Source organism: Cornus florida, unplaced genomic scaffold (assembly GCF_030987335.1).
Source record: "Cornus florida cultivar Cherokee Brave unplaced genomic scaffold, ASM3098733v1 CherokeeBrave_3.0.0_Hap2_Chr11, whole genome shotgun sequence".
Taxonomy (NCBI): Eukaryota; Viridiplantae; Streptophyta; class Magnoliopsida; order Cornales; family Cornaceae; genus Cornus; species Cornus florida.
The window spans coordinates 121,845,110-121,870,604 of NW_026775581.1; the positions used below are offsets into that span (position 1 = coordinate 121,845,110).

Genomic DNA, 25,495 nt, shown 5'->3' on the forward strand with positions numbered 1-25,495 from the left:
AATAAAATTGGGACAATGCGATAACATTTGTAAAAAATTTTAAAAATTGAAGTTTTATATGAAAATTTTATGATTTTAAAATTCCTAATTTGAGGTGTCCATATCCAAACAAAATAGTACTAGTAATTGATGTCAATTATAATGAGATTGAAATCACAATTTCAATCAAATACAGCTGGACGGTGGTCACTTGTGTGGTTGACAAAAGGAATCATTTACACTTCCTCTTTATCCAACACATTATTGAGTGCTTCTTCCCTTTTTCACTTCTCTTTTCGGTGTAATTTCTATTTGGATTTTAAACGGAGGAAACTTTTTGATTTGATAATAAGTATGTATGCAAAAGTTGATCAAACTTTGATCATTAATCCAGATGGAGAGGAGAGAAATCATATACTATCCAAGTTGAAAAATGCTCTCTTTCTCAATTTTCCTTTTCCTTGACCAAAAATTGTGCACAAATTAAGTAGCCCAGACATGCGTGACAAAACTTGTCTCAAATCCTCTGATGTGCCAGTTTTAGGGTTTGACCAACCAAACCTTTTGATCCCAAGTTCAAAGTAGAAAGCAACTCGTACATGGCAGATGGGCAGAGTTTTCATATTACGCCGAAAATGAGGAAAAATTATTAGAGGGTTCATTTGACATCTAATAGATTAATTTAATGAAAAGTTAGAAATTTTCGGATCACGACAATTTGAAATATATTAATATACATGGTCATTTTTTCAATCGGATCATTTATATTTAATTAGTCCATCAAGTATTAATAATAATTTCTTAAAAATGAGTATCTTTAAACTTTACGAACTTATTACGAAATAAGTCACGATTCCTCAAAAGATATTATATTTTTCAGATAGAAGAAGTAGATTTCTTTTCACAGTACGAGTCACAATTCCCAAAAGAAACATTTATTACAATTATTAAGACTTTAACATCTAAACCATTGCTCTAAGAAATCCGCCCAAAAAATAAATAAAGAAATAAATATTGAACCAATAAATCCTCGAAATTAAACAATCACAGCTTCCATAGGCAATTCCTCATTCTAGTTATATGATAATTTCAAGAATGAATTGTCGCTTTATAACTAATAACACCAAAAGTTAGTTCTATTATATTCAGTTAACTTTACTAACGCTCTTAATTAGTACAAAACAAACTAGATATGGTTTCTAATATTGATTTTTGCTTTTAGAGGGGTGAGAATTAACAAGTGATCTTGCATCAAGCTCATGTAACGAGAGTATTGCACTCCACGTATCTTAAAAGAACACTCGAGACAAAAATAATAATAATAAATTAATAAAAATAATTTTAAAAAAAAAAATCACCAGAGGTGCCCATGAAAAGTACGTGTACAAGGATGTGTGACAAGAAAGTCAAATTTTGATATTTTATGTGAGAATATATTGACGATTAAGCTCTTGCTTCACTGCTTTATTGGTTCCAGGCTGGAAACGTCTTTGCCCACCAAATAACACACGTAAAATACGTTACTGCGTTTTAAAATGTCAAAAGGTTTGAATTTAAATACTTTGTCCGGTAGTTAGCACCAACTGAAAAAGAATATGAGAGAAACAAAAGAGGTAAAAAGGCAAAAATAAAAGAAAATAACAAAAAAAAAACTGATAAAACAAGAATGTTATTGAAAAAGCTACACATTATTATTATTATTATTTCTTATTGAAATAAAATTCTGCAAATTAGTTCCACCAAGTTTTTTCTTTTTCTTTTTCTTTTTTAGTTTTATAAATAGTCTCTTCACTATTTGACTTCAGTTATACAAGCTTCTGGTTTTACAATTGAACATGATAAAAACATTTTAAAACACTTTTCAATTCAAATGGTTGAAATTTTCAAATCATTTTACATGAAGACTATTGTTTTCAAATATGAACACTATAGTATAGTATGACAAAACTAGAACTGCCTCTCACGGTAAGAAGTATAGAGACTATTTTTATTAATTTATTTCTTTATAAATTTCATTAAGGTTAACATGAATGAAACCCTTAATAATAAGGTATTCTGGCATCTGGATTCTGGAGTTTAACATGTACCATAATGATTTCTTTATGCAATTATTTCAAAGCATACAAATATAGAGGGATAAAATTAATTCCCAAAATTTCCTGAAACAAATGTGAACTTTCTGAAAATCATTCCAAGGTAAGTTTAACTGATATCAAAACAACCAGCACCTAAACATAAACACATCGCAAGTAAGGCATCACTCGTAAAATATTTTCAACGTAAAATATTCTTTGAAAAAGATTTTTCTTTTTTAGGCAAAATATTTTCTTTTTTTTTGCTTTTTCTGTGTTCGACAAAAGTGTAGGTCGAGATTGAGGTCGAGCCATTGGACAAGCTTGTAAAATTGATGAATAAGCTATTTTTGTTAGATTGTAATATTTTTTTTCTTCATAAATATTTTACAACAACCAAACACCAGAAAATAAAAATATTTATATTTTTTAAAAAATATTTTACATCCAAACAAACGGAGCCTAAATGCAAAAGTTACTTCTAGTCGCAGTATCCTCTTCAGCATTGACTACAAGTAATGTCATTGTATTCTCAACCACACATTACATTGCTTCACCAAATGAGACTCTAAATCTAACCCCAAAAAAAAAAAAACACACACACACACATGCACACATACGCGCGTGCATAAATCACTGTGAAACATGGTACACTGTGAAACATGGTACAGACAAAATCATAGGTTACATACCACTATGCCCGAGATTGTACATCTGAACTGGAACCACACCATGCCATGTAGAATGAGAAGTTAACCATTTCAGAAAGTTTGCCCTTCACTGATACATAAAGCCAAGCAAAGCCATAGTTGAGAAGAAATGTTGAAAATTGCACTTTGTGACCAATAACAGAAACACTACCTAACCAAAAAAAAAAATGACAATTAGAAAAGTCTAGCAAGTCTAATATGTAAATGTAGGTGCCATCATATAGTTCTCCAAATATAAAATATTTGCCATGAAGAAACAAATCTGTATCTTTAATCTAAAATGAAAGCAAAAAATTCAACCACCAATAATACCATGCCAAGGGACCAATAAATAAACAAATCTATTCAACGAACAAAAGGGGAGAGAGTGATTCAAACCCTCTCTCTTTTTTCTTCTTTGTGGTAACGAGAAAAAAATGTAATCTAATCAACTCAATGTATTATTTCCTGTTCAAAAATATAAATGAATAAAAAACAAAGCCAAATAACTGTGAAAAGCTGCTTACCTTCTCCTTTGTAATATATTTTTATATCACTTCCTACAAAACTTGCTTGAGAACCCAACCAAAAGCCTGAGGAAAGAGTAGCTGGCATAAATTTGTTTCTGACAATTGAAGTTATGTTTATTGGCACACTGTGCACTCCCTCAAATTATCTCTATTGGAGCCCTGAAGCTTTCTCCGCAATGCAAACACCAAGCAAGTATAAATTCCGGTTGAAGCCACAACACATACCCCAAAATACACGCAAGCAGTTGTAGCACAAACATACAGGAACCTGGGGAAGAAAGCATGCTGCTCATTTTAATACGAAATGAGAAATTCAATAAAATAAAAAAATATGCATCTAAAAAGCTATATAGTGATTTTCAAAATGCTTGTTCTATTCTCTGCTGCACAAAAAGAAACAAGACTGAATTTAGACTATTTCCACCCCCGTAGCTCGAATCTGAAAGAAACTGGATCAAGCTCTAGTTTAGCAAGTTCATTTAACGCTGTTGAAAAATTGGTCAGTCAAAATCAACTCTGGAAGGGAAGGAGCCAACATGGAGAGCTTAGAAAAGCCTATTATCATCCACTCTGGTTGAGTGAGAACAATAATCCTTCAGTTGTAATCATCAAATCCTCGGGGCTTTGGAATGGTTACCTTCTAGCTAAAACCAGGGATTATACATAAAGGATATTGAAGGAGATGCCAAACTAATCATTCAAAGTTTAAATAGGGTGCACATTTAAGTCAGAGTAGCTCTAAGAAAACCAAATGGCAATTCATTAGTAAGTTGAGGTCACTGTTTGAGAAAATAAAGATATGGAACTCCAATCTTCCAAAGAATTACTATAATTTTAGCCCATTATTCTTTAAGGACAGACATTCCATGTTTGTGTTTATGATATGTTCTCCCCTTGCTCACCCCTTACAACGCAAGAAAGAAATGGGGGCACTCCCTCTTCAAGCCTTCTGCTTATCCTCCATCAAATTCAATCTGATTGTCAAGAAAAAGACAGTTTCCAAGGACTAAAATCGATATAACTGAAATATCATCAAATCCAAACAGAAGAGTTTTACGCTTTGGTTTATTAGATGCAAATAAGGGAAAGTAAAGGAAATGATATATTCCAATTTTTTTAGGAGTTTGGGTAGAATGAAAAAGACTTCCGGGAAACTAGGATTCCCACAACTGGCTAACTTTCTCAAAAACGTTTACTGCATAAAACACAAGAAATAATCTTTTCCCATGAAAGTGGTCCACTGGTCCTTAATATTTTAGTTTCCTATTATCCCCAATATTTCTCTCCTCCACTACACCTTTTGGTTTAGAAAAATTACATACTTGTTATAGATTCCCAACTTCTTTGGTATCAATATGATTGGTTGCACATTTTTTTTATCATATATAGCAAGTAGAGCTCTGACATGATATGAAGTCTAAGTAATAAATAATTTGTGAAACTTTCCAACTATATATGTTATTTCTAACAAAATCAACCATATGCATGTGTTTAAGTGTGTGAACTGTTTATTGTGTCTATAAAATTGAGTTAGAAAATATTGAGTTTTATATTATATTTCTAAAAATGTAGTACAAAAAATTGGGTAAAAGTTAGTTCATTTGAAACAAATCCATGTGAACTTTTTGCTTATTGTGAATAAGGACAATTTCGGTAAGTAAAAAAAATATTCTTGTAAATTTTATGTTTTCCAGAATTTTGTTACAATTTTCTTGAAACTTTTTCATTGTGTCCACGTACATAAAGGAAATGTTGTTTTCTTTTCTTTCACTTCACTTTCTAGTATCTTTTTCTTCCTCACCAAACGGAGCCTTATTATGGTGGATTTTTTCCCTGGAGTTTATTCATCCATGAAAGAGTGCTACTGATCTGAAGGTAAACATAACAGGAAAGTTCAAGGTTTCAGGAACATCTATGGTACAGCTGCCCCTCCCCATGCCATAGGATGCCACTTGCTATGTGTACACTAAACATGCATAATCTAAACAAAGTTGAGTTCAAGGAAACTTACTTTGGAGAAAAGACACTCCAAACAAATAAATGATTCCTCATCAGCAGCAATACAATGGTGTATGCAACCAAAAGAATGGAATTCAAGCCCAGTGGAACCAGGCAAGGAGAGAAAACAGTCATCTTGAGAAAATGTCCAAAATCAGCATTCGCTGCATTCCTGAGATTCACAAGAGAGCTCGTGCCCTTCATGGAGATGTACATCACTAGGCTAAGAAGAGCTAACATCGGGGAAGCATAGGTGATAATAAACATTAAGATGCCAGAAAGTATTGTTGAGTGACTTGACAGGCCCTGGCAATGTCAACAATGTTGAAAAATTACCATGGATGACATTTAAATAAAGTGCAGATAGCAATGCTTAAGCATGACAGAAGTATCAATTAACTATCGCAGGGGAGGAGAAAATACAATGTAGGCTCCAGCAACATCAATGGTAGCTAAAGTGTTGGTGTTACCAAGACCAAAATGGCCTGCCATTCCCACATAATATAGCGCAGCAACCTGAGAGAACAAAACAGAAGTTGCCACAATTAGCACTTGAAGTAGCAGTTGCACTACCAAATGAGATATTTGGCACAAAACAAATTAAACATAAAGTAACCTAAGCTTTAGTGGGTCCATATTGGGAACCTGCATTGGCAACAATTCCAAGAAAAGGAAGCCCCATGCTTTAGTGGGTCAATCAAGTTATTTATACTCTTCTCTCTCCCTACAATTTACCATAACAAATTTGTCTTCTTTTTCTCTAGTCTACAAATCCCTAATGTTCAACATTATACCAACTCCAACCATATATATTTCTTACCATTAAACCTGACCGTGATATTAAACTGACATCAGTATTTTCCAGCAATACCCAATGAATACCACATGTTATCAAGGTATGGAGATGACTGACCTCAACCCACTGCTCTGAATGCAGGAAATTGTTAGAAGAGTAACAAATAATTGCCAGCATTTGCAAGAGAAGCAACAGCACTGGCATTGAATTTATTGGTTGTTGTAGCAAGAGCTGCAGAAGACACCAGCAGAATATGTATACCCACCCAATCACATATGCAGAACGTGTAAATCCCACAAGGAGAAACTTGCTTTTAGTGTCAGCAGTATCATTACTTGACAAGTAGCAATCATGAACTGAGCAGGTTTTAGGATTCTGAACAGGCATAACCCATGGTAAGGCAATAACTGTCCCAATTGAAAAGGTACCAAGAATTGCATAAATTAGTTGTGCCATTAAGGTAGCACTAGAACCAGATGCTGTAAATGCGCCATCCTGATACTTTAACATGTGTTGCAGAACCAACAACCCTGGAATTAAAAAGATGAGTCCAACCACCACAGAAAAACTTCTCTTTGACGATATTAGACATAGAGCATATAATCCTAAACTGATCACAAGGAGCCCTGATACCAGTTGGATCGATTTTACATAATCATTTCCTGCCTGCTCAAGCCACTTTGAAATGTCAGGAAGATGAGTCCAGTTTACACCACCTTGATGCCAGCCTCTCAAAATCCTTCCAGAAATGAGGAGGACTATCACAGAAAATATTTGAATATAGATCTTTCTCCCTTGCGCATTGATCGTATTGAGTAAATGTTGCATATTGAGTAAATGTTGCATAGTTTCTGGTGTGAAGGACTGCACTGTTTTACGCAGTAATACCAAATAAAATGAGGATGTCAAAAAATACCATATATATTGTTCTTCCTCTACCATAGAACTAGATCCCATACTTAAAACAAGGATCAAGACAATGGCAAAAATAAAAGTCTCATCTAACTTCCACTTGTGAATATTGTTCTTTGCATTAGAAAGTTGACTCTTTTTCCTGATGTGAACTTCTTGGCCAAAACCAAAAAGAAGGCAAGATAATACCAAACATGATAGGAGCATTGCTGCCACTCCAGAAGCAAGTAGGCCAAAAGGTTTCTGCAGTATGATAAATACTGTAAATAAAAGGAATAAAATGAAACGAAACACTAAGGATAAAAACAAATTATATGTTGTCGTCCGCTAACAGAAAATGAAAACACCTTCTTGTCAATCTTTCATGCGAAAGGATCAACCAGATAACCATTAGAAGAGGATAACATACATCAGTTGCTCTGTGTGATAACCACTCGCTTGCAGTTCTTAGAAAATCATGATATGCAGAAACAGTGCTGCTATAGTCATCTCTACTATTAGACCTATTTGCATAATTTAAGAAGGCAATGCAAGGCTTCAGTATTTTTCTAAATTGAACTGTTTCAAAAAAATTATAATGGATAATGTCAAATTTAAACCACCTGGAGACTTTTTTGGACTTCCAGGATTGGTGAAGAGCAGCAGCATTTAAATATAAGCAACAAAACATCTCCTTGGCAGCACCATCGCAGTTACTCATCCCAGACCCTTGGTAATCCCTAAAATCGTCATAAGAAAAACTTCCACATGATAAATCAGGTAATTGTGCATGTAGTAGTCTGATCAACTGCCAGGAATTTAATTCCAATGCTCTAAGTCGTTGGTCATCTGTAACACTCGAGCATAATGAGTACAAAATTGTAAGGGAAGATTAAGCATAAAAACTTCTGGAAAAAAAAAAAAAAAAAGATGTAAGCATAACGACAATTAAAAGATCTGATGATAATTACTTATATAAAATAATAATAATAATAATAATAATAAATAATTAAGAAAAAAGAAAGAGATCTGATGATAATGAAATTAAAAGAACCCTCCTTTCATCTTGCTGTAATATCTTTATACAGAACAAGATTGATAACTATCAATTCTTAATTTCATCTTGCTGTAATAAAATTCTTCATTTCTGACAAATACCCAACATTTTCTCGCACAAATGGTAATATGAGACTAGTGAATCTTCACCATTGGATAATACTTTCTTTTAGCATGAAAAATATATATATACATATATATAAAGTTCGGCTAATTAAAAAACGAAATATTAAAAATATATATATTATTGAAGGAATGGACGAGAGAGTAGGAGAGTCATCAAACTATGTGTATATTATTAGACTACCAATAAGGTCATTGTTCGGTGCAATGGTAAAAGCAAGGATTGAAAAGTGTGAGGTCACGAATTTGAGTATGAGAGTAGCCACTTCATGTACAATAAAACCAAACGTTAGGTCTATCTCCAATCTTCACAACTCACCACCCCACATAGGCGCATAGGATAATGTTACCTACTTACCTGCTTCAACAACCTGAGCCAAAATGAGCAACAATCAATCGCACATGAACCTTGTACAAATAGAGGGCAAGAGAGAGAACAGATGCAAATGTGGAGACCTAAACTCAAGACCTCTCAAACCAAGGCTCTACCATGTTTGAGTACAGTCTCTCTCTCTCTCTCTCTCTCTCACACACACACACAAGCACGCGCCTGCCCGACGACCCTCATGCACATTCAAGCTCACACACACATTTAAAATTCCACATAAACACACAAATGCAAGCATACCAATATATGTCTAGTCCTTGACTTTCTCTGCACAAAAGGGATAGCTAAAATTATACATTAATTTTGTGTTTCAGTCGTAATATATAATATAACTTTTATACAAAAATATATATTTTATGACTATGCATGCTACCCTTTTAAGATTTGCAGTGTTAAGGTGCAGGTATTGTTTTGTGTCCATATCCATAATTCTTATTTCAAAACTACAAATCAACTTCATACATCGTACCATGTTATAAAGGCATGCCAATTTTACAAAATCTAATATGTAGAGAAATATAACTCCAAAAACACTAAAAACTAGAAGTACTAAAAAAATATGTACTCAGGGAGGAATTTTAAGTGGAAGCTAATAACAATTTTAATAACCATCCAAAAAATATCATTATGAATTTGAATATTTGATGAAGAAAAATTCTAAACTATTTTTTTTTTTTTTTGTGATAAGTAAAATGTATTAGAAGGCGTTCAAAAAGGGGAACGCACCCCAAGAGCTGTACACAAACCAGAAAAAAGAAAGTGGAAAAGACCTATGAACTCAAAGAGCCCCAAAAAACCACAATTTCCACAAGAGAAGAATAATTTCTCCCCCAGCCCCAACAAAAAAGGGTACAAATAATAGAGAATTTCAGCGCCCCAATGGAGGCCACCTTCCCATCAAAAGATCTTCTATTTCGCTCTTTCCAAAGACTCCACCAAACACAAAGGGGAGTCGCCCTCCAAAAGTCTTTAGCATGCACCCCCACCCATTGGATAAACTAATAACTATTAGATGCCCACGCATAATCATACACAAATAAATGAACATGTGTATACTTGTTCACTCACTATCTAATAAATTATAGCATAAAAAAGAATGAAGTCTCACATAAAATTTGAAACCTTGTGCCTATAAACACAACATTTCATTCCTCGTGTTCAACATGTTCAAAGCAAATCCATGCTATGTTCTGATTTAAGCTCCCATACCACAAAATGCATATCCTACGACACATCAAGAATATCATAGCTGTGGTTTGTAGAGTGTAGAACATTAAGAGTCTATTTGGTTTAATGTTTTGAATAAATTTTTCGGTTTTCAAATAATATAAAAATAAAAACATAAAACAGTTTGTTGGGTGGTGACAGTTTTTTTTCTAGACCATTCGTAAAAACAGAGTTAATAAATAAAGGGAGGGGGGAACTCATTTCAGAGAACAGTCTCTTTTAGTTCTCCAGAATACTTGAAAATTGTTTTGAAAAAACTAAACCAAAAAGGCCCTAAATACTCTTGCTATGATCTTATTTCATTGTCTGCAAATGCTTTTCAAGGGCCAAATCATATTTCATAAGTTATCATGCTTATGTAAATTGAGAAGACTATGACCTTTCGGACTTCCTAGTGTCCTCACAATGCCTTGAGCATACATCAAATTACTCCTTAGGAGTGCATTTGTCAATCATCGTCGCACATGAACAAACCAACTTAGATAACTTCCCCTCATTTTGACTTCAATTACCGTTTCCTCTAACATCTCACAGAAGAATTTCTTATTCTATCCTACTTGCCACTCATTCGTATCTTATAAGACACCTTATGAACCTCTCAGTTTAGTAGGTGTAAGACAATACGAAACACTTAATCTTTCTGACTGAAGTGATAAGCAGATTAATGCAAATAAATAAATAAAAACACTCTATGGCTTCACAAATTCTTTCCCACTGTGAATAATGGTAAATTATAGGCATGTCATTCAAGTGTTTATCCAACATCAATTGTAAGAATTGATTCATTTGGATTCCAAATTAACCAAACCAAGAATAAGGGCTACATGTTTAACATATGCAAAAAATATAGCAAGATGAAATTGAAGCAAGAAACTAAGCTAGGAGAACCTAAAATCACAATAATGAGAAACTTTCTTAGAACTCTCACAATAGAGAAAAATGAACAAGCATGCTTATGAACCTAGAAAATTTAAGCTACCTTTTTTTTTTAACAGCATGAAATATGTCAACACATCAATATAAAGAATCTTCTGGAGCCTTCAGGGGATGAAATGCAAGTTACACTTTAAACATTTTTAAACAAGAGGATAACACTTACTGTGTTAACCTCTCAACACTTTATTCTTTCTTTCTTTTCTTCTAATTGGACTTTTACTTTCTATACTATTTATCAGATTTGATTCTTTTCTAACTTCTGCATTTTATCTTATCAACCATAAAACTGAAAAAGGAAAAAAAAAAAAAACTAAACAACAAAATCAAGAATAATAATAATAATAACCTTTCACTTGCCAAAAAAGAAAATTCTAACCTGTCAAAGAATCAAAAGTTTCAGCAACCAGGATGCCAACATTGTTTTTAGGAATTGGCACACCAAAAAGAAGCGCTAATGTTGGTGCAATGTCAACCTGGATAACCAGAATAACAGGCAGGTGATAAAAAGACACAACCAACTCAATGACCATTTAAAATTCCCTGTTGGCAAACCAAATATATGCTAGATAAGAATTTTAATAGACAACAAGAAGATTTAAACAAATGTTTAAAACAGAAGAAACAAAGTGTGATTTGGACAAGATTGCCATTCACATGAATGTTATGAGGGGAGGGCAAGATTGTCCCAAATCTAGATAGAACCTTCAGCATATTGCACAAAATAAATGCATAAGCATGTTATCATACAGCTGCCCCAAACCTGGTTAACGGTCTTATGGCTGGCTGTCGCATAATCAGAGACATAATTTCTCAGGCCAACAAAAATTGCTAAGGAGTCAGTTTCCTCATGTGAAGAACCACCATGATTTCCATTGTCAGTCATGCCATGGTCGCTTACTATCATCTACAATTGAAATTTAAAACAAAGAAAAATCAACTAATATATTTAAATCCTTGAATGGGCGTAGCTGCCATTACAGCATACATTAATAAACATCGAATAGTTGAGTGCAGTAATGTCCAAAGTATACAGTAGGGATGTAAACAAATTTTACTTCTGAGCATGAAAGACAAAACGGATGATAGCCTTAAATTGGCAAAGGAGCCTTTTTATTTTTGGTAAGTGCAATGGAATGTTAATCAGACAAAAAGATCGTATATTGTTGCATATGGTGCACCGCCACTTCCATCTGAATAGGTTGCACATTTAAATTAAAATAAAACAAAATAACAAAACAAATGGACATAAACTATATAAAATGACAACCAGATTCACCATCCAAAAGAAAAGAAAAGAACTTTATTGTAATTTAGCTCATATGAGTATCTATGCAGAATTAAAAACAAATACCTTCATAAGATAAAGACAGAAGTGTACACTAGTGTTAAATTATAGTTGTAATTGTGACTATTACATGCGGGTAATTAAGTATCCTCCAGCCCAAAATGTTGAAGCATATGTGTTTTTTTTTTTTTGGTTTCTTTCTTTCTTTCTTCTTCTCTCAGTTGGAAGTGGAAATTAAACTGTGGAGCAGTTGCCTATAGATTTTCACCTTAAATCATGTTTTGATCATTAAAAACCTCAACGGCCACAAAGACACAGCCCATGTCCTGAGTGTTCAACATAAAATAAAATATCTGATATGGGGAACTCAAGAATAAACAATAAGTGTAACACAGGTGTCAATGGGCTAAAAAGGTGTCCCATAAGACAAAATATGTTATGATATGGATGTCGTTGGTCATTAATAAGTAGCCAGTTTACTGAAACTTCAGTAAAGAGTTCATTGCTAGTAGAAGAAGAATTGAAAGGAAAAACCGGAAGCAGCAGCTCATATGGAGGTTTAAATGTCGCATTATGCATTTTAATGTACCAAGCGCTGTCATATAACAGGACTACTCGTGTGATACCATTCAAAATGTGCATCCCATCATTACATTTGGTTATATCATATTGATCTGATATGATGCCTGGTCAACAAGTACATACTCCACAGTCCTACACATGCATCCTCATAAAACCAAGGGATTATATCTCAAGAAGCTAGAATGATGGAGTCCCATTGCCTATGAAAAAATATAATAGTAAGAAAATAGAAAATCTCTAGAGAATAATCCTCTGGTTTTCATGCTAGAATTAAAGGTGCCAAAACTCTCATTTGTCGTGCTACCCATAGGTAATACTGTTACTTAATCGCCTCAGTCTTCGGCAAAATGACTTTGATCAAGAATTTCTCACAGAATTGTGCCCCATGATGATCTTGTTAATTTTCATTAATTGCCATAATGTATATGCATATTCACTTCAAGTGGTAAGTAAGGTTACAATTACTTATGTATGATATATCCATTGAATACCACTAATACAAGATGCTAGAACAGATTAGAACAAACCAGAAGTGTGTGCCCATGATCATTATCTCGAGGCTGAATAGTACTCAAATGAATCATCTTAATTACTTCATCCATCTCCTTGAGTTTGGGGCCCATCAAAACACTGTAATAGTTGAACAATCAACCTGGTGAAGCTCCAGAATCAATTAGTCCCTAATGCATTTTTTGAGCACTAAGCTAGAGCAAAGGATAAAGGAATTACCTGTTTCGTCCACCAATATGTCCAACATGATCCAAGCCAAGATAATGAAGAACCTGGAAGGACAACTTCAGTGAAAATCAAGTGATGGCAAAAGAATTTGGTTTACCATTCAAATTTCAATCAATGGAACACGATACTTTTAATCTATATATGTAGCACAATAACTTGAGAAAAATGTTAACCAAAGACAACATTTGACACTTCAGCAAAGTATAGTAGATCAATATTATAATTCATACACATAAATTTCAGGGATTCAAAAAAAAAAAAAAAAAAAACCCAGGGATTAGACAATTTTTGAGATAAGCAATCAAGCAAAAGTAGCCCCACACGGGTGTATTCAGTCTATCTGAAACATGTAAAATCATACTAATCTGCTGTGTGAGTGCATGTGTTGGGGTTGGGGGTTGTATTTGAGTGTAAGCAATGATGAGCACTGAAAAGTGCGCATTTAAACCCGTTAAGCTTAAGCATTCTAGTACCTTTATCTATCTTACTTTGCCGTTTTAGACTTATTACGTGTTATTTATATTTTCAGGCACTAATCCCAAAATTGAGCTAACTCAGCCAAATAAGAGCTTAATTAAAGCAATCCTGAGATAAACCAAAGGAGGGAGCAAAGTGGAGAAAGAAAGGAGCAAAAAGGAATCAAAGTTGTGCAGCTGAAAAGTTCGATCGATCCAACTTAGAGTTCGATCGATCGAACATCTATGATCGATCACAGTACTTCTCGATAGATCCAACCTTGGCCTTTGCTGAAATTCCAAGTTCGATCGATCCAACATCACCTTCGATCGATCGAGCCCTTTTTTGTCCTATTCAAATGATTGATCTTATCCACAGCTGTACGCCTACCAACCACTTTTGTCCTTTTCCCCATAAATATCTTCGAAATATCTCAGCCTTGTCCTTATCCGGAGGAGTCAGACCACTTCGATTGATCCAAGATGCAGTTCGATCGATCGAACCCATCTTCGATCGATCCAAGTTAAGGTTTGATCGATCGAACTTCCTCCAGCGAGAAAAAGTTAAAGTCTAACTCATTTATTCCGTCCTTCACCCAATCATTGGAGAATATGCCTTGCACGACCACAGCTCATCATAGGGTGTATTTGACCTACCTATATAAGGAATATAATACACTTTTTGGAGAGGAGTCTAGAGTCTCTTGTCACACATTGAAAATCATCTTGAAGGCTATTCTTGGAGAGGAAGAAGGGAGGAAGTTAGAGCACCATTGGAGGAGATCTTCACCAACAAGGAGCAGCCATGGAGTTAGCCCTTGAGGGTTGGATCATCACTACCATGAGTGGCTAGACATCTTCTTGGGGCTAGAGTTAGCCCCAAGCATGCTTTCTATACTCTAATCTTGTGTATTATTGAGGGATTAGTGTTGTATGATACATCTTGATATTCATGTATATATAAATCTTGATTATTTCATGGTTTGTATGGTTTAATGCTTCCAATTGACTATTCTATTCTACCCATATGTCTATGTATGCTAGAGTAGGATATTCATGTGCTTATCTCTAGATTTAGTGTTTTTGATGCATGTCCATGTGTAGTGATGCTATAGATCTAGAGATTATCAAGATGATATGCTTAATGAATGCTATTTTGGTTCATTTGATGGTTTATGCCTAATCTTGATGGTTTGTGCCTCTCCCCTAGTCTAGATAGCTTTATTTTCATGCTAGTAGTGTAGATTTAGTGTAGTGGTAGTATAATGTTAGATGGGAGGACAATCTACTCTTGATGTTTGATGTTCCATGCTTGTGAGTCCAAATGGCATATTCCTCTAATATTGTGTTGCATGTGGATTGTGAGCTTAATGAAGGATTAATGACTTGTTTTGATCTATTGTGCTAACCCCATGTTGTCTAGACAATATATGCTCTATTATTTAGATATATTGTGCTCTTCACATGATGTTTAGACAATACTTGCTTGATTTGTCATCCTTGCCAATTGAATCAACCTAATGCACACACACCCTTATCATATTGCAACACATCCATTACCCTCAATTGATCACTTGTTAGTAGTATAGAAAAGTATCGCTTGGTGGTGATCTCTACACCCCAAGACATCTCTCTCTCTTGTTTACCTCATATTATTTTATTTAGTTGAATTCAATTTAGCTTAATCAACCAATCAATCAACAATTGTGTGATCATTCGACCTACTAACCCTAATTACCATAGTTCACAATTCGATACACCATCAAATCCCTTGGGACGATCCCTACTCGCCCTATCTATATTTTATATAGAGAAAGGTAGTAGTGGCTTTTTATAAATGTAAAACTTGGCCACCTCCTAAATTCACACAACTCTTCAAGCTTTGTTGGTTGTGGCGACTCCATCAAGGAAACCAACAACAAGCAATGAACTGAAAAAAAAGTTCACTTCTTGAAGAAGTACTAGCATTGCAAACTCTCACATATAAACCAAACAACTAACAAGCCCAATAAACATCACTCTGGTAATTAAGGATGAACCAACATTACAGGAATAAACATCAAACCATTTATAAAGAATTTCATCAACCAAAGCAACTCCTTGGAAGAAAAGAAAATGTCTTTTTTGTAAAAATAAATAAAAGAAGCATGTAGCAAGAAGAACCTTTTTGGCTTAAATTACAATTAAGAAGTTGTCCAACACAAGTACTAGGCTTTTGATGCATATATATGACCAATTAACATAAATATACATATATAGAAATATATACATGAGTGCCTATTACAGTAAAATAGAAAATTTGGTGGACTCATGCATTACAAATGGAATGGTCAGTCTAGAGTAGAACTATCGACTAGAAATAGAGACAAAAAAATACCAGAAGATTCCAGTCAGTCCTGTTGAGCTCATTATCCAGATGACGAGAAACATTGTGATCAACTTGTACAGTATCTTTAACCTGTAACAAGTATTTAAGTAAATATTATAAAATTGGGACTTGAAGAACCTTAAGTAGGTGTAGCAACAATAACATATAACTCCATGAAATGTTCAGGGAACCACACATTGAACAGCAGGCCTAAAAACTTTTCCAGAACTGCCTAAATTGCAGGGAGAACCAAACTGGGAACCAGCCGCATCTTATATGCTTTTACCTATTGACCTAGATAAAGCCTAAAATTTGGCCAATAGCGCCCGCCAATTAGTTAACTATGGAAGTATTTAAGCTAAAGGTCCTATAGTAGATATCAGATGTATTGCCAGTGAATGAACTAAATCCATAGCATTCCTACATTCTTACTCATTTTTGTGCTTTCGGTGGAAAATACTTATTTCTTCACATAAAACATAAGAAATACTTAACACCCTTTTCCTTTCTAATAAGAATAATGACCAGTTGTTGTACAATGATGTTCTCATTTATAATGGGAAACTGGAGTTCCTGCATGGTATATTTTGCTTTTTATATACACTGGATAATGTTGGTAAGGGAGAAACAAGGCAAAACAATCTGCAGCACATACTTGAAAACTGTTGTTCTACATCTAGGGGCTTGAAGCACCAATTTCTCTTCCCAAAGTATTCTACTTATATCTTCCACATGGATGTATTCTTTTCCAATTTTATCCTTTCTTCTCTTCCGACACATCCAACTCGTAGTATGCCAAAAGCACTCCTCCATTTAACCTATCTTCCTCTAGTGTTATGAGTAACAGCATCTTAAGTCTCTCCCTCTATGAACAACCAAGCCTAAATAATGAAAAACTTCATTTTTTTGATATCTTTTGAACCCTTCATCTTATTAAATCCATAACTATATTTCTAGATTTACTAAAATTACATTTCATATAATCAGTTTTAGTTATAGTGATCCTTGAACCTCTTGATTCAAGAGATTCTCTCCAAAACTCTATTTAAAATTTATCCTATTTTAGTTTTCTCAATTTAAACTATACCATCAGCAAATGGCTAGGGACGAAGTCAGGAATTTATTTCAGTGGGGATGCAATGAGCATGATCAATTAGTTTTTTTTTTTTTTCAACTACCAGGGCAGCAAAACCGCAGGCCAAAAAGTAGAATTTCAGTAACTAAGATTCAAATACTATGTCATTATTCTAAAATACATATAGTAAGAAGTTCAAACATATAAAATATGAACATTAAGTTCATAAAATTGCAGTGAAATTTAATGAACAAGAGGTAAAAAATAAAATAAAATAAGAAGTGAGAAAAATGTTATTACACATCAATCATATATAAGTGCAAGAATAAAAGAATTTAACAACAGAAAATAAAATAAAAGAAGAACACGAAGAAGAAAAAATAAAAATGAAAGAACTTTGAAGAGGAAAATTAGGGTTCGATTGAAGAAAGTGAATGCAAATTTTCTTGAAGCGATCAAAGAAACTTTAAAGGGAAAAAGGTAAAAGAGAAAAGAAAAAACAGTTAAGAGAGATTTTTGAAAGGGGGAATTTTATTGGGACATTGTCCACACCGACAGAGCCGTGTGGGGGCTCAAGGGGACTAGTTCCACCTCAATTTTTAATTTTTTTTTTTTTTCTATTTATAAAATTTAAAATTCTAAAACTGCCCCTACAATTGCCCCCTCAATTTTATTTAATTTCCATCTTGTATATATAGAATTTTAAAATTCTAAAACTGCACCCACACTTCTTTTTTTTTTTTTTTTTTTTGATAAGTAAAAAAAATATTAGAAAAGTGTTCAAAAGGGGAACGCGTCCCTAATACACACACCCACACTCCTAATTTTAATCACCAATTTGATCTCATTATCTCTCTTTCGCTCTAGTCAATGAACACTCCAAATCTGCATCTTTAATCCTCTCTTCTTCTATGCTATTGGTTCTCTTTCAACTATTATCTCTTTAATGAAGGATCAAAATCTCTAAGAAGCCACAAAATAATGCCCTTTTATTGTATAAGATAATTGATAATTATGAGTATACACCTATAAAGACAATAATGTGAAGCACACAATTCCCTTAGTTATTTGGTTCAGTCTAATTATCAATTAGTTTTTTATTTGAAGGAACATCACTAAAAATAATTCAAGTTCCCAATACAAAGACGAGTTTCATTCATTAATTTTAGTTATTGCAAGCAAGGACTTTCTAGGTTTGTAGAGCCCTTACTAATTTAACTTATTGGAAATTCTTAGTAATACTGTAAGAAGAAATGATGAATGTACTATATCACATGCACACATTTGAATTTGTTTTTCTTGTATAATTGTTGTACTTAAATATACATGGTTTTTCTCTTCAATTTGTATGAAAATCTTGCTTAATATAAAATTTATGTTACAAATGAAAATATTATTAATCAATATTAAGTTCTTATATCTATTATTTTAGTCCAAAAAAATTATTTTATTATTGTCCCCCGCAAGTGAATTCCTGGCACTGTCACTGAATTGCTTCATGATTCATTCCTCATGCATTTTTTTTTTCCTTCGTTAGTGAAAGTTGGAAGAGAAAATAGGAAAAAGCAGGTTAAGTACTAGAATAAGAATGTATGACAATGCCAATAATGCAAATGACTTACATAGAAACTGCTAACTCCGTCATGCCTTGTGAACAATCCTGGAAACAACTTTAGCCATGTTTCATCACCAAACATCGCCATTTTCCAACCAATACTAAAAAACTGGCCTAAAACACATTATGTAGAACAACTAAATTACATTTGTAATTGAACTAACTGAAGACCACTAAAGCAATAAGAAAATTTTAACACGTGTGCACCAACTAACCAATAATATTGTCATCTAAAAGAGCCTGTGTGTTAAAATTGAATGCCACATCCAAGAAACCCCCAATTGCCCCAGACATCATAGCCTGGTAATACAAGTCAATAAAATAGGGGCAACCGAATTTGAGAGTCAAATATATAATGCATATTCAGGAAAATGACAGAACCAGTCACCTTCAAACGAGGCATTGTAACAGTTGGAGGCGCAGCCTTTGCATGATACCCAATTGCCATTCTGTTAGACAGCAAGGACTGAGTATATGGCAGAGCTTCCATCAAATGCTTAGATGGAGGCTGACCATCTTTCCCAAGCACAAACTCTGCTGGAAGACCATCAACAACCTACAATGACATAATTGAAATGACAAAGTGAAGCTTATCCTCCATGCAACAATATATGTGTATTTTTTCAAAAACTGTTCATTTCAAAACAAGAAAATCAAACTCATACCATTAATACTAATCTGTCAAATGGAGGGGGGATTTCAGACATTTCCTGCACCAGAAATACAACTTGAAATAGTAGATGCACAAACTAAAAGCCTAATTAATATATTTTTCTACCACGATTATACAGTGTTAAGTAACAGAGCTTGAAGAATCAACTTGGTTTTACTTTTTGACAAGAAATTCAACAAAATGCAAGTCAAAAGGATAAATATATATATATATATATACACTATTTTGAAATTCTTTGTAAGACCACCCCGCTTTTAAAACAGACAATTGACATCTCAACTGCTGTGTGCTATGTATCTGGAGACACATGATCATTTGCTTTTCGGATGCAAGTTTACAGAGGATACATGGCATCTTGTTACAGCAAACTGCAGGCTGCTGACTAACCCACGCAACTGAAACCAGATTGTTCATTTGGCTTGTACCAAATTGAAGTAAATCATTTCCAAGGCTTACAAGGAAAGAGGATCTTGCTGCTTTGGTGAAACAAGTATCGGTTAACTTAATCGAAGAGGGTTTGACAATGATTATAAGTATCGGTTAATCATCTATGGCCTTTACAACCAATGGATGATAAATGTATTTTCCCTGACCTATTGTGGAGTTGCAACCTTATTTTTGTTGTTTGGGTCATTTTGTTAGTCAGTTTTTTTCTTTTTTTCTTCAGAGGGTCTGCCTCCTTAAGTTAGCCCCTTGTTGGTTGGGCTTCTACACTTCACTTCTTTCTTTCTTTCTATTTCTTACCCATTAAAAGAATGAAATCTTGAACAAATCCTCTCCGGTCTCAAGATGTACTAGGGAAAACATTAAAAGATATTAAGCTCTCATTATCAAGATTTTTGCTACTATATTTGTGGCCTGTATGGTTCAATCAGTCAAAAGATATCATCCAACTGGTATCCCAGATTTTGGCCAAACTATGTTGGTGAGGTAAAGCATGTTCCCTTTTTCTCCTCTTGTTCTCCTCCTCCCAACTCCATCTTCCACCTTCGGGCATTACAGTTTACAAGCCATGAAGTTGTGACAACTACTCCTACGCAATCAAGAGTCGTGGCAGATCCAGTTTTGCAAGTTCCAGATTATATCCTGAAATTCATGCTTCAATCACACCAACAGAAACTGACATATCCAGTACCATGCTCATGATCAATCAATATAACTAGAAGCCACATTACAATGCAACTTTATACATTATCAATCCATTTAATCCACCTAAAACTAACCATTCAAACTGCAAAACAGCACACCCACACCAATCAAGAACTGCTAATCATTTTCAAAAGTAAAGCACATTAACTAGCACGCTACTGACCACAACCAGTCCACTGAATTAAAGCTAAGGTCTCAATAAATCGATGAAATAATCATCAGAAAGACAGTAACAAACCTGATAAAGCAATTTGAGCTGTTCGGGAGACAGATTTGTCACATTTTGATCCTCAATCGAATTGCCCTCGGGTGAACGAAAACTCTCCGGACCACTGAGATGTTCGGAACAATTCAAAAATAACAAACCAAAAAAGCAAACAAAATAATCACAAAAATCAGTTTTCAAAAACCAAAAGAATTGTAAAACAAAAGATAAGGATCTTAATTTCGTTTTCTTGCAACGAATTTACCTGAAGCCAGAGAGTGTTGGTTTGACGGGGAAGAACCCTAGAACGAAGAGTGAGAGACCAATGATCTGAATAAGAACTGCGGCTATGGTGCACAACGTCAGTTTCGTGCACGTTAGTGAAGACATGGTAAAGAGGTCCACCGGTCTCCGGAGAGATCAAAGACGAGCAATGTTGATGAAATCGGAGGATGGGAATGGCGTTAAAAGATGCGATCCCGGCTCTCTCTTAGAATGGAAGGGTATTCATGTCATTTCATTATTCAAAACATGTAATTTTATTGCCAAGTGTGACACTTCCTCTAAACCGTTAAGCCACGTAAGCGTCTCAAGTGCCACTTATTTGATGCTTTCATGGCGTATGGATACTCGATGTGTCTGCGTGTCTAGAGGCTTGGGAGCCCGGACACGTCTACCCAATTCGAATTCAGAGTTTCGAGTTGATAATTTTATGGGTTATTATGAATAAAATTTACATTCAATTTATTAATAAATAAAAATTGAATAGATTAGAGAATTATATTTTTATTATATTATGTCATATTAGATAATTATTGAATCAAATTAATCATAATTCACATATTAGGTTTATTTAGTTGACGATGATTTTGATAAATTATTTCTAATTATCTACCTCGATTTGAAATTAATCAAATTATAATTCATTGATCACATATAGAATTTGATCAAATCCGTATTTAACAGGAATAGTGTCTTGATATAAATACAACTTGAACATAACATGAACAGAGATACGTTTGAGACAGAATAACAATTATTTCGATAATTTAAAAACATGCTTCAATGAATTAATCACAATAATGAGTTAATAATAAATAATACAAATAAAACAAAAAGAACACATACAGCTCTACACTCCCATTTATTGATTACATTAATACCAGTAATAATTTGGTTAAAAAGAGCAAAATTAAACCTTTTGTATATATAACAACATATTATTTTATTGTTTTCTTTTTTCTTTTTTAGTTTGCCGTATCACCAAGTTTGTATGTTGTGGTGTACTCATATCTTGCGTTTACAATTGTGATTCATGATGTGTATGGTATTTTGAAATCGTGTGAAAATATTTTTAAATGTTACTTGTGATATTGACTGCTAATTTTATTTAGATCTTGTAGAGCAGCTGCAGCAGGCTCTTCATAGCTCAATTGCGAGAGAGAGAGGCTTTGGGCGTGCAACGGGCTCTTCAAAATTGGTAGGGCCCATTTTTGCTCACGGGCCGGCTCACGATATTCAACGAGCCGGCCCGCGATCGCTGGCATTTTTTTTTTTTGCTTCAAAACGGCGCCATTTTGGCTGCCCCTCTTTTGTCTTATTCTGCAGCTCCTGGAACAATGCACCAAACAGTGCCTTAATAAGTTAATCTGCACTGTTTGGCAGATTTTTTTTATATAAAAATAAAATAAAATAAACCCCTAAAAATAGGATATTTTGAACTCTTTTTTTAAATAAAAAATAAAATAAAATTCATTAAATAAAAAATATATTGTTGAGACACTGTTTGTCAAAAATAAATTTTATTTGGGCCAAAAATAAATTAAAAAAGCCTTTTTTTTTCCCCTTAAAATTTGTTTTTTATTTTATTTTTTTGCTTTAAATTTTAAATGTGTACCACAAATAATGCATTTGGTCGTGAAGTGTGATACCCCCGGATTTCCGTATGCGGGTTGGCCAGGCCCACGCCCGATTACCCGAGGATATCAAACAAATTAGCAATTAACGAACACAGAATAATTATATCAAAAGAGATAAATAAAATTTGCTGAAATGAAAACTAAAAGAGTAATCCAATATTTGAAAACCTCAGAAAAATAACTCCATTGATAAATAAGATATTTCAGATACAACTGATTCACCACGAACACATATCGTTCTCCAATACAACTCGGAAATCCATCTAGTGAACCCCTAAAATAACCCACTGAACTCAAAAGACGGAAAACAAAACCCAAGTCTACACATAAAATATACTCATATGTCATCGGTGGAGTGAACAACTGTATCTGCTCAGCACGATCAAGCTCTGCAGCCTGGAACTAACGAACACCTGTAAAGAATAATAGAAGAGTGGGTCAGGCCCACGAGCAAGTTCTAATCTAACTGCAATCCATAGAGTGACCCGATACACAGATACACCATAAATACCTCACAATATCCATCTAGTCCATACATATATATATCCACACTATGGGACATTCACTGAACTACAATAGGGGTCTCAACCTGAATAGAAGGTAACATGCGAAAACGCACCCAAAGGTGGGCATAAGTACCTAGACCTAACAGGGTACACCTCAACCTACTATAGCTAGCTACGCATCCACTGCATACGCGTCCTAACCAACGAGTCTGAGACTCAAGCTCATCTCGTGGTACCATAACCATATATTTAACGTCCATTTAAATCCATCCATAAGAACTCCAATAAATCGTTCAGCTTATTCAGCTGCACAGACTTATATAAGAGATCCAGTAAGTCGTTCAGTTTATTCAACTGCACAAACTTAAATATAAGGAGAATTATGTTTTTATAATTCGTACCCTTCTTCCCATAATAGGTAGGACTGAGTATTTTGAATCAGTCTGTCCCTAGTATGTCACCGTCCCATACCGGTACATACAATCCACAAAATCCATATAATTGATAGAACAGGCAAAGCTGTTCACCAATTAAAATCCATAAGGTAGGAATTAGCATTTTGAGCTAAACCATACCTAATATGCCATCGTCCCATACCGGTGCATACCATCCTCCATATTCATGTAAATTACAACATTCAAATGATAAGCAATTAATTTACAATGCAAAACCAAACCCAGATAATTGACAGAATTTTAATGTGAGAATTCAGCAATTAAAATCCAATACATAATTCCAAATAATTGGTCAAATTTAATATAAGAATTCAACAATTATAATCCAATATATGATTCCAAATAATTAACCGAATTAAGTATAAGAATTCAGCAATTATGTTCCAATACATAATTCCAGGTAAATTATAAGGCATAAATAATAAGTACGTAACTTATAGTTCAAAACCAACCATCCATATCATTGCAGAATAGTATTTAGTATTCCAATAACTTAAATCCAAAACCATGTAAATTACAGGCTATAAATAATAGTACAATAATTTAAAATCTAAAACCAATATCCAAATAATTACAGAAGATTTTTAAGTGTTTCAGCAATTTAAATCCAAACAATTAACCATATAGTTGCAGGAGATGATTTAATAAATCAACAACGAACATCCAGAACCTGCATAGATCACATCTAACACATCAATGACCCTATAATATATTTAAAACCATTTTATAAATATATTAAATTCTACTGAAATGCCTAAAAATAAGCTTAAGTATTTAAAACTTCTTCTATCCACTAACCGTATACAATGTACATAAGTGTTATACAGTTTGATCTGTTAATTTAGAATTAACCTTAAATCAATTTAGGGTCTTAATAACACCCAAAAATTAACTATTTAATCCCTCCATGAAGTCTCATTAAATTTCTAAAATTTAATCAAGCTATTTAGTTCCTTTCTCTGTTAATAGCATACACCGTTGTATATTTTTACACTGCTTCATCCTTTGTCTTAGAGACTTAAACCATACAACAATAAGTTTAATAACACTTAGAATTAACTACTTAGATCCTCTGTTAAGTCCCTACAGTTCATTAGAATCACTCAGAAGCTCAAACAGTGCTCAAAACACCAAACAGAGCCCTAGAAAACACTTTCTGGACGTAAAACAAATTGGAGCCGGCTCTTCCCCTATTGGAGCCGGCTCCAATTCCCTAGGAGCCGGCTCTTGCTGAAGGGGAGCTGGCTCTTGACTTTCTAGAGCCGGCTCTCTCCCTCTTGAGAGCCTCCAGTTCATCTCTGCTCCGTTTTTACCTATCTGCTCGTTCTCTGGTCAGTCCCTACCCTTCTGTTTATTTCTTAAACTGATCTTAAGGGTTTATTATCACTCTATTAACATCTCCAAGGTTTGATTACAGTAATTTAAATCAATTACAAAGCTTAAGGTTGCTATTGAACTTACCAAGCTTTTAGTATCAAAACTGAAACTATATGCAGAAATAGAAACGGAACAGATTGCACACGTATTTAAAACAGAATAATAACATCCCTATGAGTTTTGTACAACCCCAGTAGAGTTCCTATATTGTGTCTACAAGAGTTGCAATCAAATACAGAAACTAAGGCTACGATAGAAACCATATGCTTAAAGTACAGAAAACTGAAACAACACTTACATACACTGTAACAGATATTGATTTCAACACATACAGACCAACAATATAACACATAATAAACATATCAATTCCAGTTTCTGCTTGATTAAACCCTAGAGATTATCTAGGTG

At 34.0% G+C, this 25,495-nt stretch overlaps 1 protein-coding gene across 7 annotated transcripts; it reads right to left on the minus strand.

Moving 5' to 3' along the window:
* Positions 1–2,457: 2,457 nt before the first annotated feature.
* On the minus strand, positions 2,458–21,311 carry LOC132286336 (GPI ethanolamine phosphate transferase 2). 7 transcript variants are annotated; one of them, XM_059788655.1, is made up of 18 exons: positions 21,096–21,311; positions 20,864–20,957; positions 19,469–19,513; positions 19,192–19,359; positions 19,019–19,103; positions 18,811–18,917; positions 16,123–16,203; positions 13,282–13,334; positions 13,080–13,182; positions 11,446–11,589; positions 11,062–11,158; positions 7,579–7,804; positions 7,386–7,479; positions 6,182–7,219; positions 5,692–5,784; positions 5,282–5,574; positions 3,268–3,538; positions 2,458–2,831 (listed from the first exon to the last, which is right to left on the minus strand). In XM_059788655.1, the coding sequence occupies exons 1-17, from the start codon at positions 21,218–21,220 to the stop codon at positions 3,385–3,387; spliced, it is 3,000 nt and encodes a 999-aa protein (XP_059644638.1). In that variant the 5' UTR covers positions 21,221–21,311; the 3' UTR covers positions 2,458–2,831; positions 3,268–3,384. The 7 variants fall into 7 exon arrangements, with proteins under 7 accessions (XP_059644638.1, XP_059644639.1, XP_059644637.1 ...); XM_059788656.1 differs by having other exon boundaries at positions 2,458–2,908; XM_059788654.1 differs by having other exon boundaries at positions 2,458–2,912.
* Between the last annotated feature and the right edge of the window lie 4,184 nt (positions 21,312–25,495).